General features: G+C 45.1%; 1 protein-coding gene across 1 annotated transcript in view; it reads right to left on the reverse strand.

The window, feature by feature from the left end:
• Positions 1-1,969: 1,969 nt before the first annotated feature.
• The window catches only part of LOC117355010 (zinc finger protein 420-like), a 49,261-nt gene continuing 32,630 nt past the window's right edge, over positions 1,970-18,600 (reverse strand). The window contains exons 4-5 of the mRNA XM_033932960.1: positions 4,384-7,473; positions 1,970-2,019 (exon numbers count right to left, since the gene is read on the reverse strand). Of these exons, the coding sequence (XP_033788851.1) occupies positions 1,970-2,019; positions 4,384-7,473 (3,140 nt within the window). The remainder of the gene's footprint in view (positions 2,020-4,383; positions 7,474-18,600) is intronic.

The following is an 18,600-nucleotide window of genomic DNA, read 5'->3' on the forward strand; positions in this document are numbered from 1 at the left end:
TGAACATGCGATGATTGGGTGGTGAGGCAGTAGTTTTGGGGTTCTCTCCTGTTTATTGCCTTTGAGTCTCTAAGCATTAGTTTCATTACCAGTTGATACATTTTTAAAGTATCCAGTTCTATTTTTTACAAGAGTGATTACCGATCCAGGACAAGCAGTGGCTTCCCCCCTGTTGGTCTCAATAACAGACTATCTCCCCTACCCCCTTTTACAAAAGCAGAGCATGGTTTTTAGCGCTGGCCATGGCAGTAACTGCTCAGACGCTCATAGGAATTCTATGAGCATTAGAGCTGGTACTGCTGCAGCCGGCGCTAAGGTGGGTATGGACTTTTCCTTCAGGAAATTGTCCAGACCTTTCTTAAAACCAGCTACATTATCCACTTACCACAACCAATGACAACGCATTCCAGAGCTTAACTATTCTCTGAGTGAAAAAATATTTCCGCCTACTGGTTTTAAAAGTATTTCCCTGCAACTTCATCGAGTGTTCCCTAGTCTTTGTAATTTTTGACGGAGAGAAAAATCGATCCACTTGTACCCGTTCTACTTGAGCCAACCTCACTCTTAATTGTTCAGGAAAAATGACAATTGCACATATATTATCAGTTCAATATTGTTTATTAATATTAACAGCAAATTCTCGCATCGAAAGGCATATGTACAATTGCACAGATGTGAAAATTGCACCTCTCCTGAAGGAATACATGGTCTCAGGGAAACCCCTGCCACCAGGTTCACTTATATACTTTTGCAGTGCCTAGTATGACATCACACCTGTCAACTAATCAACCAAGAGAGAGGCCGTCCTTAGGTATGAACAAAGAAAATTCCTTTTAACATAGTTACCAGGCTTAAGAAAAGTTTTACAAATCACAACTTTGTTTACATCAATTTCTGAATGTGCAACACATTATAACATACCCAATGAACATTTTGTATTTCTCAAAAAGTTTAAATCAACCAGCCCTTCTGTGTTTGGAGAACAGACTGAAGAGAGTTTCTATGGTAGGCTAGCTGAAAGGTCAGATAGGTCAAACTGCAGATGTTGCCTTTCAGGATTCTTCAGGTTTAAAATATATAAAAATATGTTTTCAAAACCAATTCTCATGTTTAAACATACATTCACACACATAATCAAACACATTCGGGGTCCCAAATATGCCACACTCATATCTATCACATATTCAATACTTTAGAACAGTGTTTTTCAACCTTTTTACACCTATGGACCGGCAGAAATAAAATAATTATTCTGTGGACCAGCATCGGTCCGTGGACCGGCGGTTGAAGAAAACTGGGATAAGATGTGGTCCAGACCCCGCCCCCATAATAGTACTAATTGTAACACTATTTTTTCCATTCATTTTTCACAGATACACAATATAATCTTATTAGCAACACATAATGGTTAACCAAAAAATTAAACTATATAAAGCAGAGACAACAGATGTAAATTCTCAAAATTGACATTCATCACTAAATTCAAAAATAAAATCATTCCCCCCTACCTTTATTGTCTCCCTCCATCCATGCTATGCTTACCTTCTGGCCTGCTCCCGCCTGGCCATTTTATGCCGCCCCCCCGGTATTATCTTCAGGCCGGTTCCCTCTTCCTCACTGATGCAGTGCAGAAAGCTGTGGGCAGTGGCTCCTTGCGCGTCTCATCTGGAAGCCTTCCCTCTGACGTTGCAACATCAAAGAGAAGGCTTCCAGTTCAGGTGCAGGCCCGTGGCTTTGTGCACTAAATCAGTGAGGAAGAGGGAGCTGGCTCGAAGATAACGCCGCATCGATCGCACCGTGGACTGGCGGTTGAAGAACATTGTTTTGGGCCCGATGCACATGCTGGCCTTGTGGACTGGCAGAAAATTTATATGGACCGGTGGTTGAAGAACACTGCTTTAGAACATATTCACTTTCTTCTATACCTAGCCATGGGATGTGAAATCAGATATGCTCCAAGCTAACTAGCTCATGAACATCTGTTATCAATTAGGCCATGAGGATTTCTTGGCATGAATCCTTTAGACAAAAGGCACAAAGAAGGACAGAAAACAAAATGGAGTTATTAATACCTCTATACCAGATTTCCCCTATAATCCTGCTTAATTCAGCAAAATACATATACTTTTTCCCTCCTGGTAACCCCTAGTGTTTTTCTGTTATTCTCTAATGTTATTTTTCTGGCCTTTGCCGCAATCCATATTCAATTTGTTTATACTTATGTACCAACTTTTCATAAGCTTCTAACTATCATATATACATCTAACTAGATTTACCCTGAACCATATGAAAAGGCGGCATCTTATGTGTAGAAAAAAATCCACAACATATTCAAAATTTTTTCTTGCGCACTGTCCATTCCAATACAGCTTATCATAGCGCCCCCCTGGCTGCCAGTGCCAGTCTATATAATCTACTCAGGATTTTGTAGACTTCAATCATATCTCCCCTCAGCTGTCTCTTTTCCAAGCTGAAGAGCCCTAACCGTTTTAGTCTTTTCTCAAACGAGAGGACTATCTTCCATCCCCTTTACCATCTTGGCCACTCTTCTTTGAACCTTTTCTAGCACCACTATATCTTTCTTAAGATAAGAAGGCCAGAACTGAACGCAATACTCCAAATGTGGTCGCACCATGGAGCGATACAGGGGCATTATAACATTCTTAGTCTTGTTAACCATCCCTTGTTTAATAATTCCCAGCATCCTATTAGCTTTTTTTGGCCACCGCCGCACACTGGGTGGAAGATTTCATCGAATTGTCTATGACACCAGATCTTTTTATTATACTCTGTACACGTATGTGGTTTGTCTCCCATGTGGATCCTCTGGTGATTTTTTAAACTTGAACCAGAAGTGAAGCTTTTATTACACTCTGTACACTGTGACAATCCTGCATCCCCGAGTTTTGTTACAAAGTAATATGGAAGGAATTACAAACCCCGATGTAGAAGGGCTGACCAAGTCAGGGGCTGGGGGTGTAGATCAGCTGACTATCCTATGGACAGTGAAGAAATGGAAGTAGAACAGAAAAGTTGTGACTTCCCTGACACTGTCCTGAAGCCAGGCAGTAAAGTTTTACCTTGCTGCTTTCCAGGTGCTGTTAAGCAGAAAGCAGCACAGCAGGGTGCCTTGAGAGAAATGATTCAAGCCGAGGGAAGGAAACTCTCCCCCCTGTAGCTAAAGGGGAGTGGTTTCTTCCCACAGCTTAAACAAAGGCTCTGTAGTGAGCTTAGGGGAGCAGCAGGGACGGAGCAAAGAGGAACCAACAGAGCCCTCGGGACTGGAGCAGTGCAGGAACATAGATCCCAGCATGAGGTTGAACTGACCTGGAAGCAGCCAGAGCTACCTGCTGAGTTAGACTGGGACATGAAGGAGGAACAGGTTGGGAACTCTCCTTTGAAGAAAGCTGTGCTCCCTGTGTAACGCATGCTGAGCCAATGGAGATTGCTTAGGGCTGTGAGGTTAAAGAGGGAAAGGTTTCTGCTCCTTGCTGTTTCTCTGCTGTTCCACTGCTCACAAGGAAAAGTGATGTCTAAAGATACAGTTAAAGAAACTGCCAGCAAAGTTCCTAATGTTAGGGCTGAATAATGCACCAGAGCTTATATGTTCTGGGGAGATACAAACCTGGATATAGCTGGGTCAAACGCTGGCAGAACGACAGCCTGGGTTGGCTAAGGTCTCAGGTTATTAAACCTCCGTGCAGGCTTACAAGTGCTAATTGATATCCATAACAACCAGTGAGAGGCAACGAGTGCTGCCTGCCTGCAGAATCTTAACCCAAATGCTGGCTAAGGACTGTTTATGAATGCTGAGAAAATACAGTCCCCGTTTATCCAGCTCAATATTACTAGCTGTACTGAATGAACTTTTGATTGATAGCAGTTGCACTTTTCAGTTATGATACTCTGGTGAAGAGGACTGTTAATACTATGGTTTATTTTGATGAAGTCCAGAGCATGCCGGATTATGTTTGATTTAAAGAAGTGCCTGTTTTGTGTATAACGTTTATGCCACCGGGGAAACCGAGCTTGCTTGTTGTTGTTGAGGCCGCTGGCCTAATAAAAGCTATAATTTACAGTTGAAGCCTTTCAGACTGTTGGCGTTTCTTTACAAGAACACAGAACGTTTAACTCAAAAGGGGCTCACGCCAAGTTTCAAGTCCGATGTTACTGCCTGGCTACCTAAATCCACTCGGTCAAGGCATAGGCAGTGATAACACGTATGTGGTTATTCTCCAGTATGGAGCCTCTGGTGATTTTTTAAACTTGAACCATATGTGAAGCTTTTATTACACTCAGTACACGTATGTGGTTTGTCTCCTGTGTGGATCCTCTGGTGAAGTTTTAGAACTGAAAGCCTAGTGAAGCTTTTATTACACTCACTACATGTATACGGTTTATACCCTGTGTGGATCCTCTGATGATTTTTTAGATGTGAAAGATGAGTGAAGCTATTATTACACTCAGTACATGTATGTGGTTTATCTCCCGTGTGGATCCTCTGGTGAATTTTTAGACTTGAAAGTTGAGTGAAGCTTTTATTACACTCAGTACATGTATATAGTTTGTCTCCCGTGTGGATCCTCTGGTGAACTTTTAGATAGGAAAGCTGAGTGAAGCTTTTATTACACTCAGTACACGTATATGGTTTGTTTCCCGTGTGGATCCTATGGTGTCTTTTTAGATGTGAAAGATTTATGAAGCATTTATTACACTCAGTACACGTATGTTGTTTCTCTCCCGTGTGCATCCTATGGTGTCTTTTTAGATATGAAAGATCCATGAAGTTTTTATTACACACAGTACATGTATATGGTTTGTCTCCCGTGTGGATCCTCTGGTGAACTTTTAGATAGGAAAGCTGAGTGAAGCTTTTATTACACTCAGTACATGTATATGGTTTGTTTCCTGTGTGGATCCTATGGTGTCTTTTTAGATGTGAAAGATCCATGAAGCTTTTATTACACACAGTACATGTATATGGTTTGTCTCCCGTGTGGATCCTCTGGTGAAATTTTAGACTTGAAAGTTGAGTGAAGCTTTTATTACACTCAGTACACGTATATGGTTTGTCTCCCGTATGGATCCTCTGGTGAACTTTTAGATAGGAAAGCTGAGTGAAGCTTTTATTACACTCAGTACACGTATATGGTTTGTCTCCCGTGTGGATCCTCTGGTGAATTTTTAAAGCAGAAGGATGAGTGAAGCTTTTATTACACTCAGTACACGTATGTGGTTTGTCTCCCGTGTGGATCCTCTGGTGAATTTTTAAAGCTGAAGGATGAGTGAAGCTTTTATTACACTCAGTACACGTATGTGGTTTGTCTCCTGTATGGATCCTCTGGTGATTTTTTAAACTTGAAGTACACGATTGTGGTTTTTCTTCCCTGTGGATATTCTGGTGATATGTTAGAGCTGAGAGCTGAGTGAAGCTTTTATTACACTCTGTACACATATACAGTTTCTCTCCCGTATGGAGCCTCTGGTGATTTTTTAAACTTGAACCAGACGTGAAGCTTTTATTACACTCTGTACACATATACGGTTTCTCTCCCGTATGGAGCCTCTGGTGATTTTTTAAACTTGAAACAGATGTGAAGCTTTTATTACACTCAGTACACTTATGTGGTTTGTCTCCCGTGTGGATCCTCTGGTGAAATTTTAGACTTGAAAGTTGAGTGAAGCTTTTATTACACTCAGTACACGTATATGGTTTGTCTCCCGTGTGGATCCTCTGGTGAACTTTTAGATAGGAAAGCTGAGTGAAGCTTTTATTACACTCAGTACACGTATATGGTTTGTGTGCCGTGTGGATCCTCTGGTGATTTTTTAAATTTGAATCATAAGTGAAGCTTTTATTACACTCAGTACACGTATGTGGTTTGTCTCCTGTGTGGATCCTCTGGTGAAGTTTTAGAACTGAAAGCCTAGTGAAGCTTTTATTACACTCACTACATGTATACGGTTTATACCCTGTGTGGATCCTCTGATGATTTTTTAGATGTGAAAGATGAGTGAAGCTATTATTACACTCAGTACATGTATGTGGTTTATCTCCCGTGTGGATCCTCTGGTGAATTTTTAGACTTGAAAGTTGAGTGAAGCTTTTATTACACTCAGTACATGTATATAGTTTGTCTCCCGTGTGGATCCTCTGGTGAACTTTTAGATAGGAAAGCTGAGTGAAGCTTTTATTACACTCAGTACACGTATATGGTTTGTTTCCCGTGTGGATCCTATGGTGTCTTTTTAGATGTGAAAGATTTATGAAGCATTTATTACACTCAGTACACGTATGTTGTTTCTCTCCCGTGTGCATCCTATGGTGTCTTTTTAGATATGAAAGATCCATGAAGTTTTTATTACACACAGTACATGTATATGGTTTGTCTCCCGTGTGGATCCTCTGGTGAACTTTTAGATAGGAAAGCTGAGTGAAGCTTTTATTACACTCAGTACATGTATATGGTTTGTTTCCTGTGTGGATCTTATGGTGGCTTTTTAGATGTGAAAGATCTATGAAGCTTTTATTACACTCAGTACACGTATGTGGTTTCTCTCCCGTGTGGATCCTATGGTGTCTTTTTAGATGTGAAAGATCCATGAAGCTTTTATTACACACAGTACATGTATATGGTTTGTCTCCCGTGTGGATCCTCTGGTGAACTTTTAGATAGGAAAGCCAAGTGAAGCTTTTATTACACTCAGTACACGTATGTAGTTTCTCTCCCGTGTGCATCCTCTGGTGAAATTTTAGAGAGGAAAGCCAAGTGAAGCTTTTATTACACTCAGTACACGTATGTGGTTTGACTCCCGTGTGGATCCTCTGGTGATCTTTTAGATAGGAAAGCCGAGTGAAGCTTTTATTACACTCAGTACATGTATATGGTTTGTCTCCCGTGTGGATCCTCTGGTGAACTTTTAGATAGGAAAGCCAAGTGAAGCTTTTATTACACTCAGTACATGTATATGGTTTGTTTCCCGTGTGGATTCTCTTGTGAACTTTTAGATCTGAAAACCGAGAGGTTTTATTACATGCAGTAGATGTAAATGGTTTTTCATTTTTATGATTCCTTGTGCGCAGTTGGAGTCCTGAAGACAAAGGGAAGCGCTTATTAGATTTATATACAAGATGTGTGAATTCTTTCTGGTGTTTTTTCCTCTTTTTGCCATGGTGGAATTCAGAAGTCACTTTATCACTATTATTTATTTGGAAGGGTCTCTCTGTCTGATGTCTTTGGCTCTCAGGGATGTCACTGAGCTCCCTCTCATTTCTCTCACACTTAATGAGTCCATCCACTGAGTCTCCTTCAGGGTCTCTTTGCTCTTTTGATTCCTGCTTACAGGTCTTTGAGTTTATCCTCTCAGTTCCATGGGAAATATTCTTACAGACATTTTCTGATTGTCTTTGGATTTCCTCTATTTCTATAGGATGTTCTCTTTGCTCCTTTTCTCTCTTCCTTTTTTGATGATCTGTTGGATATAAACAGAAGGTTTTAATCATGTGCTAGAAGACAGTGGTGGGTTCTAGAATCTAAAATATTACCTATAATAAGGACTGTTTATCCTACACTCGGATTTTCTAGTTGTGGCTTAAAAATTGATCTGTTTCTTATTTGGAAACCATTTCTTGAAATATAAGCAGAGGCCGACCAAATTTCAGTTTCTCTTACAGTACTAACACTGGCCTAAAGTCCTCTTGCCTAATTTTGGTTTCTGCCCGAAGGCTTCGGTCATGGTTTTGGCCAAAACTGACCATGCCTAGTCAACGGAAGCCAAAATGTGTGCTTTGGTCTGCTCCATCCCTCCAGGAGTTGCTTTTCCCCCCTACACACATGGAGATGCCCCCGTCAGGCCTATTTCACAATCCCTGGTGGTCGAGGTGTATAGTCAAGGCAGGTGCGATCCCCAGTTGCTCCTTTTCATGCTGGCTATGCTCTTAACATGGCTGCCGTGACCTCTAGTAGCAATCTCACCAGTGTGACAAACCCAGCACCAGCTGTAGTTTTGACTCTGGTAAGATCTAGTGCAGAAGAGCTGACCAGGTTGATTCTGGGGGTCAACTTGAGGCTGACCTCTCTTGCCCCTATAATCAGAGCAATAATGGTATGGAACAGAGGCAGGCAGACTGGCAACAGCAGCCTCCGGGCTATAGGGCAGCTAGAGAAGCCAGAAGGAATGTAGCTGCACTGAATAAACCCAGGCAGAGAAAAGCTGCTATAAAACCAAAGCCCATCCCCCGCTACAGGCTGAAGGGGATTGGCTCTGAGCTGTTCAAAAGCAGGCTGAGGCAAGCAGGAGGAGGAGGAGCGAGTGACCAGGGTGAGTCCTACAGGCTGAAGGGGATTGGCTCTGAGCTGTTCAAAAGCAGGCTGAAGCAAGCAGGAGGAGGAGGAGCGAGTGACCAGGGTGAGTCACTCCCACAGCCCAAGGTAGTGCAGGAGCCGTGGGACCAGGCAGCAGAGCCAGAAGTGCCAGATTGGCCCAAGGGTGACCTGGATTTAGAAATTATAGAAGATATAGAAAATATCACCTTGCGTGGGGACACAGTATTGTTAGGTGACTTCAACATGCCTGATGTGGATTGGGATATACTTACCTCTGCTTCCGGCAGCAGCAGGAGGTTATTAAACTCTATGAAGGGAGCTGGTCTCAGGCAACTGGTGTTGGACCCAACAAGGGATCAGGCAATTCTGGACCTTTTACTTACCAATGGAGAAAGTGTCACAGAGGTCTCGGTGGGCGACACTTTGGCCTCCAGTGACCACAACATGGTATGGTTAAATCTTAAGAAAGGTTTCACTAAAACTACCATACTGACCAAGGTCCTCAATTTCAGGGACACGAACTTCCAAGACATGGGTTCCTTTGTCCACCAGGCGCTACATAGCCAAGCAGAAACCGATAGCGTGGAAGAGATGTGGTCAACTTTGAAAGCCACCATACAAGAAGCGACAAACCGCTATGTTAAATTAATAAGTAAACGGCGGAGGAATAATAAGCTGCAGTGGTTCACTACGGAGATCTCTAACCTCATCAAGGAGAAGAAAAAAGCATTCATCTCTTACAAAAAATCGGGAAAACAGGACTCTAGAGCATACTACCTGACCAAGTCACAGGCCGTCAAAACAGCTGTCAGGGAGGCTAAATTCCACATGGAGGAATCTCTAGCTAAGAACATAAAGAAGGGAGATAAATCCTTCTTCAGATATATCAGTGACAGAAGTAAAAACTCAGGCGGGATTGTACGTCTTAAGAAACCAGACGGAGGCTATGTGGAAAAAGATTCAGAAAAAGCACAGCTGCTTAATGACTACTTCTGCTCAGTATTCACCAGAGAAGCACCGGGGCTTGGCCCTCAGCTACAGACAAGGGTTGCCTCAATTGACCCTTTTAGTAACTTCAAGTTTACGCCCAGCAGTGTCTATGGTGAGCTGTCAAAACTCAAGGTTAACAAGGCAATGGGGCCTGACAACCTACACCCCAGGGTGCTTAGGGAGTTGAGTGAGGTCTTGGCGGAGCCACTGTCCGCACTCTTCAACCTCTCCCTCAGTACAGGCAGCGTCCCGATGGACTGGAAGACGGCTAACGTTATTCCACTCCACAAGAAAGGCTCCAAGATGGAGACGGCAAACTACAGACCGGTGAGTCTTGCATCAATAGTGAGCAAACTAATGGAAACTCTAATCAAACATCAATTGGATACGATCCTAGATGAGGAGAATCTATGGGACCCCCGTCAACACGGATTTACTAAGGGGAGATCTTGCCAATCCAACCTAATCAGCTTCTTTGACTGGGTGACGGGGAAGCTGGATGTTGGGGAGTTCCTGGACATCGTGTACCTGGACTTCAGCAAAGCATTCGATAGCGTACCACACCGCAGGTTACTAAGCAAGATGAGTTCTATGGGATTGGGCGATACATTGACGAAATGGGTTGGGAACTGGCTTGGAGGTAGACTTCAGAGGGTGGTGGTGAACGGCACTCCCTCAGAAATGACGGAGGTGATCAGTGGGGTGCCACAGGGCTCGGTCCTGGGCCCGATCCTATTCAACATCTTTATAAGTGACTTAGCAGAAGGACTGCGAGGTAAAATGACATTATTTGCCAATGACGCCAAACTAGGCAATGTTGTGGGCATTAACACAACGGACGAAGATTCAATGCCTGACAACATGATGCATGACCTGCTCCTCCTGGAGCGCTGGTCTAGGAACTGGCAACTCAGCTTCAATGCCAAAAAATGCAAAGTTATGCACCTGGGCGGCCATAACCCATGTAAGATTTACACCCTTAATGGAGAGATCCTAACAAGAACGGTAGCAGAACGAGACTTAGGGGTGATCGTCAGTGAGGACATGAAAGCTGCCAATCAAGTGGAGCAAGCTTCATCCAAGGCAAGACAAATCATAGGTTGCATACGGAGGGGTTTCGTCAGCCGTAAACCAGAAGTCATTATGCCATTGTATAGATCAATGGTGAGGCCCCACCTGGAATACTGTGTGCAATTCTGGAGGCCGCATTATCGCAAGGATGTGCTGAGACTGGAATCGGTACAGAGAATGGCCACCCGGATGGTCTCGGGACTCAAGGATCTCCCGTACGAAGAAAGGCTGGATAAATTACAGCTATACTCGCTCGAGGAGCGCAGAGAGAGGGGTGACATGATCGAGACATTCAAACATCTCACGGGCCGCATCAAGATGGAAGAAGATATCTTCTGCTTCAAGGGTCCAGCGGCAACAAGGGGGCATCCGTGGAAAATTAGGGGCGGAAAACTGCATGGGGACACCAGGAAATTCTTTTTCACTGAAAGGGTGGTTGATCGCTGGAATAGTCTTCCACTTCAGGTTACTGAGGCCAGCAGCGTGTCTGATTTTAAGTCCAAATGGGACAGACACATGGGATCTATTCACAAAGAAAGGTAGGGGAGGGTCTTTGAGGTGGGCAGACTGGATGGGCCGTGGCCCTTATCTGCCGTCTATTTCTATGTTTCTATGCAGGAGGTGGAAGAAATCCTCCCCACCTCAAGCTTCCAGATTCCTGATTGTGTGGAAAGCATGGAGGTACAAGTTGCTGGTCCTGAACATGAGAACCAGACAGATATTATGGACACAAATTGAACCAGGCAGTGAGTAGCTGGAAAGCAGTGAATGTGGGGGGTTTTCTCTGCCTTTCCTTTGTGCCAGAAAGCCTGGAGAATTTGAAGCAATAGTTTGATGTCAGGAATTTACTTACCTGAATGCTGGCAACTGATTTTTCCTAAAAGTAAAGGTTGAAGTTATAGAACCTGAGAACTGTGTGAATGAGTTTGTTTGGAATTTTGCAAACATACTGTGGCTGCCGTTTAATCTCACACAGCTGCCTTGCCTTCCTGAAGGTAGCTGAAGAGAACGGGGTTCTTTGCAAAGCAGTGCTGGGGCTTGCTGCCAAACAAAGTTTCCAACATTTGCTGTGACACAAGTTTGTTTAGTCCCTGTCTTGACTGCTGGAAGTTATTTATGTTTTATGCTTCTAACAAATACTGCTGAGAAGAAGTTTGAATTATGTTTGAATACCATTATCTTCTAATATAATAAAATGCAATGCCGCGCATGCGCACTCAAAAGTCATGTTCCCTGATCCGTCGCGGACATGAGAGTGCGCAGGCACGCCCCCGGCTCTCACTGTGCATGGTTCTGCGTCCATCGCGCTTATGCTCAAGCTGCCGCCACGGCTCCTCTCTCGAACCGCACCAATTGAACAGCTAAAAGGAAAACCCAATGTAGTACAGGAGAGAATATGATTACCATGCAGAAGGTAGGGGGACAACAATCGCACTTATGCTCAAGCCGCCGCCACGGCTCCTCTCTCGAACTGCACCAGGATCGAGAGAGGAGTTGCAGCGGTGGCTTTCAACTAAAAAAAAAAAAAAATTACACAGCTGGGGGTAGCCACTCTCACCCGGCTCTCACGGTGCGGCTGAGCGCTGGCGGCCTGCGAACCCTAATTGCGGTGGCGGCTTTCAACTACAAAAAAAAAATTTACACAGCTATGCGCATGCGCGCTTACTACTTACGTCACACATGGCAACTCAGCTGGGGCAGTCGGGGCCTCCCCTGCCACACCCAACCCGCTCATACAACTCCCGCAAAGGGGGAGAGGAAGGGCTACTTCCCTCTCTCTCCATTTGCCTTTGAGACCATCCGCGACAGGCCCCGCAGCCTCCCTCCTCTGAACGTTGTTTCCCCCGATTATCCAGCATCCAGCCCTCCCTCCCCCCCGCCACCACTTCCTGTTTCTAGCGAGGCGGGCTGCGTCAGAGGGGACGGGTTATCGAAGCGCGAGCCAGCTGCGGAAGTGGTGGTGGTGGGCGGCCTCAGGTATGAGTTTGATATTAGGATGGTGGGGTGGGGAGGCCTGAGAGCGAGCGTGCGCGCACAGGGAGGAGACGGGGAGAGACGCGCTGGACTGGCAGGGGGTTGGAGAAGCGGAAGAGGAGAGACCGGTCTCCAATTGCGTGTGAAGAGAGGGGGGCTCTTGGAGTGTGAGGCCAGCGGAAGACGTGTGACACTCCCCCTGTGCTTCCCTCCCCCTTCTCCCCCGCAGAACAACTTCCGAGGGAAAACACAGTGCGACTCATTGAGTTCAGTAGATTTAACCTGTTGGACTTGGCTGATGCAGCATAAACACCAACCTCACCTTCTCCTCAAATTGACAGGGCTCATTCACTACCCAAATACCTCCCTTCGCACTCATCCAGTATGCTTCCGACCCAGACTCCTCCCCTCCTCCCACTAGACATATATTACTCGCCAATGTCTTAGCAAACTCACTAATCATTCCTTACTGTCTCTCCCACTAATTAATGTTCCCACTAACCCAATTCCGTTCCTCTCTCCATCTGATTCACACTCTCCCAATCCCTCCATCCACACTTACTTTCCAACCACTACTCCTGATCAGACACTCTCTCTCAGTATGACCCAGATTCTCTACTGCCCTGGCTCCATGTGACACACACATTTCAAAACTGTTTCCCATCCTTGACTGCTGTGACATTCACTCAATTGCTCTTTCCTTCCACTGCTCTGACAGACACCAAAACTATCTCCCTCCTCCCATCCAATTCATTTGTTTCCCAACTTCTCCCTCAGTGACCACTTTCAAACCTCTATCCTCACCCATAAACATCCTTTTTTTTTACTGTATCTCCCCAACTGCCCTGCTCCCATTCCACCCACAATCTGGCACACTTACTCACCCGACTGCCACCTTTCCTAGAATTCAGCACACTCAATTCCAAGCCACTTCACTCCTCCTCACGGATCTGACACAACTGCACAGGGAAATGGAGGGGGAGGGAATGCTGATGTGGCTACTGCACAGGGAAGTGCAGGCTCCCTTACTCTTCATGCTCCCCCCCTCTCTCACAGAAAGTCATTTTGTCGTTGCCACCCCCCCCCCCCAACACCACACAAACCTCCTCCACACACCTGAACCCCCGTTGAACCTCCCATCTGACATTCCCACTGCGGTGTGACAATCCCATCCAAACCTCACTTTCCGCTCGCTTAATTCCTTGCCTACACCATCCCTTCTCGCATTCTAAAAAAAATACAAACTGCTGCACAGGAAAATGCACAGGGGAAGAAATGCTGCAGCAGCTGCTGTACAGGGAAGTGGGGAGGGAGGAAAATGCTGCACAGGGAAGTAGGGAGGGGGAAATGCTGATGCACAGGGAAATGGAGGGGGAGGGAATGCTGATATGGCTACTGTACAGGAAAGTGGACAAGGGGAGATAAATGCTGCATAGGGGAAGGAAGAGAGACAAATAGAAAGAAAGACAAATAATAGGAGGGAGGGAGACAGAAAGAAAAGAAGAAAGACACAAGGGCAGGGAGTGAGAAAGAAAGAAAGACAGACATACATATATTCTAGCACCCGTTAATGTAACGGGCTTAAAGACTAGTAAAGTATATTGCTGAATCAGAGTGCAAGAACTCCGGCAAGATAACCTGTATGGGATTTTTGCTTGTGTATTTTGATTTTGCCTTTTACAACTAAATTTGTTTTGCCAATATTTGCCTTGTATGCTTCACCTTTTTGGGACCACCAAGGTCAGAATAAAACTTTGATTCTTTATTTGAGAACGTTGTCTGAGTGGTAATAACTTGGAGCCAATATTGACCCTTGCCTCCCAAGCCTAGGCAGTCACCTAGGGCTAACTAGAAGACCTGAAGATACCCTTGTTATAGGGGACACGCCAGAATCCCAGTGTTTGTCACAAGATAGCTCTGCGCCGAGGAGTATTGGTGACAAGTTTGGTATCAGGAGTGCGGATCTGGTACCTCTTCAGGTGAAGATTGGGAGTGCAAAGGTGGAAAATTTTTTTTTTTAACCTACTCTTTTTGTGGTTGCATGTTTTGAATTGGGGTTTTTTTTTTTTGATGACTATTACATCTTGCCTGTACTGGAGTGCAACATTTGTTGGTTCATCGGAACCGGGATTACAAAATCACCGGAGCGGAAGTAGCTTAACACTGCAGTACTGAGGAAGGATATTGAAACGTGCACTCCCCTATACACCCCCATAACCCTTTTGTACTGGCACATAGGTGGCTCCTCCAGCCATAAGGGCTATTGGGGTGATAGATAAGTGGGTCTAGGGGATTCTGGAGGTGGTTTTGGGGGGGGGGCTCACCGTGACCTATAAGGCATCAGTAGTGAGATGATGACATGGCACGCTTTTTGTGAAGTTCACAGCAGTGCCCTGTAAGGTACCCTACTATTTAGGTGCCATGTCTGGGTGTTCAGTCTATCACTTTGCAGACCCCTCCCACGTCCAACAGGGCTTGTTCTAGACGTTTTTGACTTGCATGAAAAGTTGGACGAAAATGTGGTATAAAGATGGACGATTTAGCGGCTTGGACGATCAGATTGGCAGGACGTATATTTAGACGATTTTCAAAATGAAAAAAAATTTGGAAAAATTTGTAATTTTCAAAAAAGTGTCCTAAGCTGTTTTTTTACTTTGGACAACTTGCAACTTAGATGAAAACGGACTTAGACGTTCCTTTCGAAAAATAAGAGAACAAGAGGGCATTCGGAAAAGTTGAAAGGGGACAGATTCAAAACAAATGCTAGGAAGTTCTTCTTTACCCAACGTGTGGTGGACACCTGGAATGCGCTTCCAGAGGACGTTATAAGGCAGAGTACTGTTCTGGGGTTCAAGAAAGGATTAGACAAATTCCTACTGGAAAAGGGGATAGAGGGGTATAGATAGAAGATTACTGCACAGGTCCTGGACCTGTTGGGCCGCCGCGTGAGCGGACTGCTGGGCACGATGGACCTCGGGTCTGACCCAGCAGAGGCATTTCTTATGTTCTTATGCCTTGGATACTATTTGGGTGATTCTAAAGAATTTCCAGGCTCTGTGGGGTATGATGAAGATGCAGTATTTTAAGCAAATTTGAAGTATGCAGTAGTTTGATTCTATAATATATATATATATATATATTCTAATTATATATATATATATAATTAGAATCAAGAGCAATACATTTCTGAAATTATTTTCTAGTATATATAAATATAAATAAATAAATTATATATATATATATACATACATATACTAGAAAATAATTTGAGAAATGTATTGCTCTTGATTCTAATTTTAAGGAGCATATAGTCCTTGCATTCAGTAATATTAATGGACTTATTTTTTTTTTTACTCTGAATTGTGTGTCAGGCTGGTATATTTGTCCACAATGTAGACCAGTGTCTGGATCCTTTACCCTATTTTAGTTACATTCTATATAACACTTTGCCTTTAACTAAATACAAACTTAATGCTACTTTCCTTTGTTACCTGTACATAGTTTTAAGTATAAAATGCTGGCAATCATGATTTTTTTTCCCCACATATTTTCACAAAGGTTCTGTCTCAGAAGACATTTTCAGCAACAGTCTCCCGGAAGAGGTGTCTGAATTCAAGAAAGCCTGGGATAGGCCCGTAGGATCTCTTAAGAGAAAGAGATAATGGCTACTGCGGATGGGCAGACTGGATGGGCCATTTGGCCTTTATCTGCCATTATGTTTCTAATTTCAGTTTTCGGCTGAAAGTGTTTAGACATCTGCAGTAGCAGTTTCAGATGAAACTGAAAAAAGCAGTTTCAGTCGGCCTATGGGCACAAGTAGACAAAAGAACTTTGAAGAATGGTCTGTATTAGATATGTTATGAACTGTGGTTATCAGGAAGTTTCTTCCATGATGATGAATGTAAAATTATGTCCTACCTGTTAATTTTCTTTCCTTTAGAAGCAGCAGATGAATCCAGAGACCAGTGGGATATAGCTCACATCGACCAGCAGGTGGAGATAGAGAACTGATTTCCAGTTGGCTTTATAGCCTGGTGATCCTCCTGTTGAATCAGTTATGCATATTGCCCCAGCATCCCAGTAAAGGAGCATGAGCCGTCAAACCAAAGGAAAAAACTTCATTCCAGTGAAAAATCTTGTAATTAGAAATGTAAGAAACTAATAATAATCACCAACAATCTCCCAACCGAACTCAGAATTTCGAAGAACAAGCGAAAGAGTGCGAGAGAGAGAGAGAGAGAGAGAGAGAGAGAGAGAGAGAGCCCATCTGGGTGGGGCTCTGGATTCATCTGCTGCTTCTAAAGGAAAGAAAATTAACAGGTAGGACATAATTTTACATTCCTTTGCAAAGCAGCAGATGAATCCAGAGACCAGTGGGATGTAGCAAAGCAAACTCAAACTGGGTGGGAAGCCAAAGTCGCCTCTGCAATCACCGAAGCGCCAAAACTTGCCTCCGCACAGGCTGCCACGTCCAGCCGATAATGCTTAGAAAAGGTGTTCCCTGACGACCAAGTGGCCGCCCGGCAAATTTCCTCCAAAGACATACCACCGGACTCTGCCCACGACGTTGCCAACGCCCGAGTGGAATGTGCACGAAGCTGTTCTGGCACGATCTTCCCTGCCAACAGATAAGCCGACGCAATAGCCTCTTTTACCCAACGAGCTATCGAAGCTTTTGACGCCGCCATCCCCTTGTTTGCACCTGCAAAAACCACGAAGAGATGATCCGACCGGCGAAAGTCGTTAGTCACCCCTAAATAATGAAGAATCATACGGCGTACATCCAGTAACCGTAATAACGCGAAACGCGCCCCCCAATCCTCCTTCTGAAAGGCCGGGAGGAATAAACTCTGGTTCACATGAAACGAAGAAACCACTTTCGGAAGAAAGGACGGTACCGTCCGCACCGACACCCCAGCATCCGAAATGCGCAAAAAAGGCTCCCTGCAAGACAGCGCCTGCAGCTCCGACACACGTCTTGCAGACGCCATAGCTACCAAAAATACAGTCTTTAATGTAATATCCTTTAGCGTCGCCGCCGACAGCGGCTCAAACGGCGCCGCCTGCATCCTAGTGAGTACCAGCTTCAAACTCCAAGCTGGACAGGTGCGCCGTACCGGCGGACGGATATGGTGAACCCCCTTAAGGAATCGCACCACATCCGGGTGAGATGCTACTGACGAGCGCGACACCCGGCCTCTATAACATGCAATGGCCGCCACCTGAACCTTAATCGAGTTATAGGCTAACCCTTTAGAAACGCCTTCCTGTAGAAAAGACAGAATAGCCGCCAGAGACGCCTGGAAGGGCGCAATACTCTGCTTCCCGCACCAAGTCTCAAAAACTTTCCACACTCTAGCATAAGAGGTAGAAGTAGACATCTTCTTCGCTCGAAGAAGAGTGGCAATAACCTGATCCGAATAGCCCTTTTTAGTCAACCGCGACCGTTCAATAGCCAGGCCGTAAGACCAAAGTGGGCCGGATTGTCCATGGAGATTGGACCCTGGGTCAGCAAGTCCGGAGTCACCTGGAATTTCAACCGATCGCCCGACGCGAGTTGCATCAGATCCGCGTACCAAGACCGACGCGGCCAATCTGGAGCCACCAGGATCACTCTGCCCTGAAAGAGAGCGATGCGTTGTAAGACTCGACCGATCATCGGCCAAGGGGGGAATACATACAGAAGGGAATTCGGAGGCCACGGGAGAGCTAAAGCGTCCACCCCCTCCGAGCCCTTCTCTTTCCGTCTGCTGAAGAACCGAGGCCGCTTTGTGTTGCGGGATGAGGCCATAAGATCCATGTCTGGCAGCCCCCACCGAAGGACCAGCAGTTCGAACGCCCTTGGAGACAACTCCCATTCGCCGGGATCGAGACGATTCCTGCTGAGGAAGTCCGCTTGAATGTTTTCGCGACCCGCAATGTGTGCTGCTGAAAGAAGCGGAACATGCCTTTCCGCCCACCGAAACAGCAGCATCGCCTCTTCGGCTAATTGAGGACTCCGAGTTCCCCCTTGACGATTGATATATGACACCGCCATGACACTGTCCGAAAAGATCCTGATCGGCTGGTCCCGAATCATGGCCTGAAACTCTCGTAGCGCAAGCCTTATCGCCCTCAGTTCCAACAAATTGATGGAACAGTGTGCCTCTCCCGAGGACCACACTCCCTGCACGGAAGCTTGCCGGCACTGAGCCCCCCATCCTCGGAGACTGGCATCTGTCGTAATCACGACCCAATC

The sequence above is a fragment of the Geotrypetes seraphini genome, chromosome 2 (genome assembly GCF_902459505.1).
Source record: "Geotrypetes seraphini chromosome 2, aGeoSer1.1, whole genome shotgun sequence".
Classification (NCBI taxonomy): domain Eukaryota; kingdom Metazoa; phylum Chordata; class Amphibia; order Gymnophiona; family Dermophiidae; genus Geotrypetes; species Geotrypetes seraphini.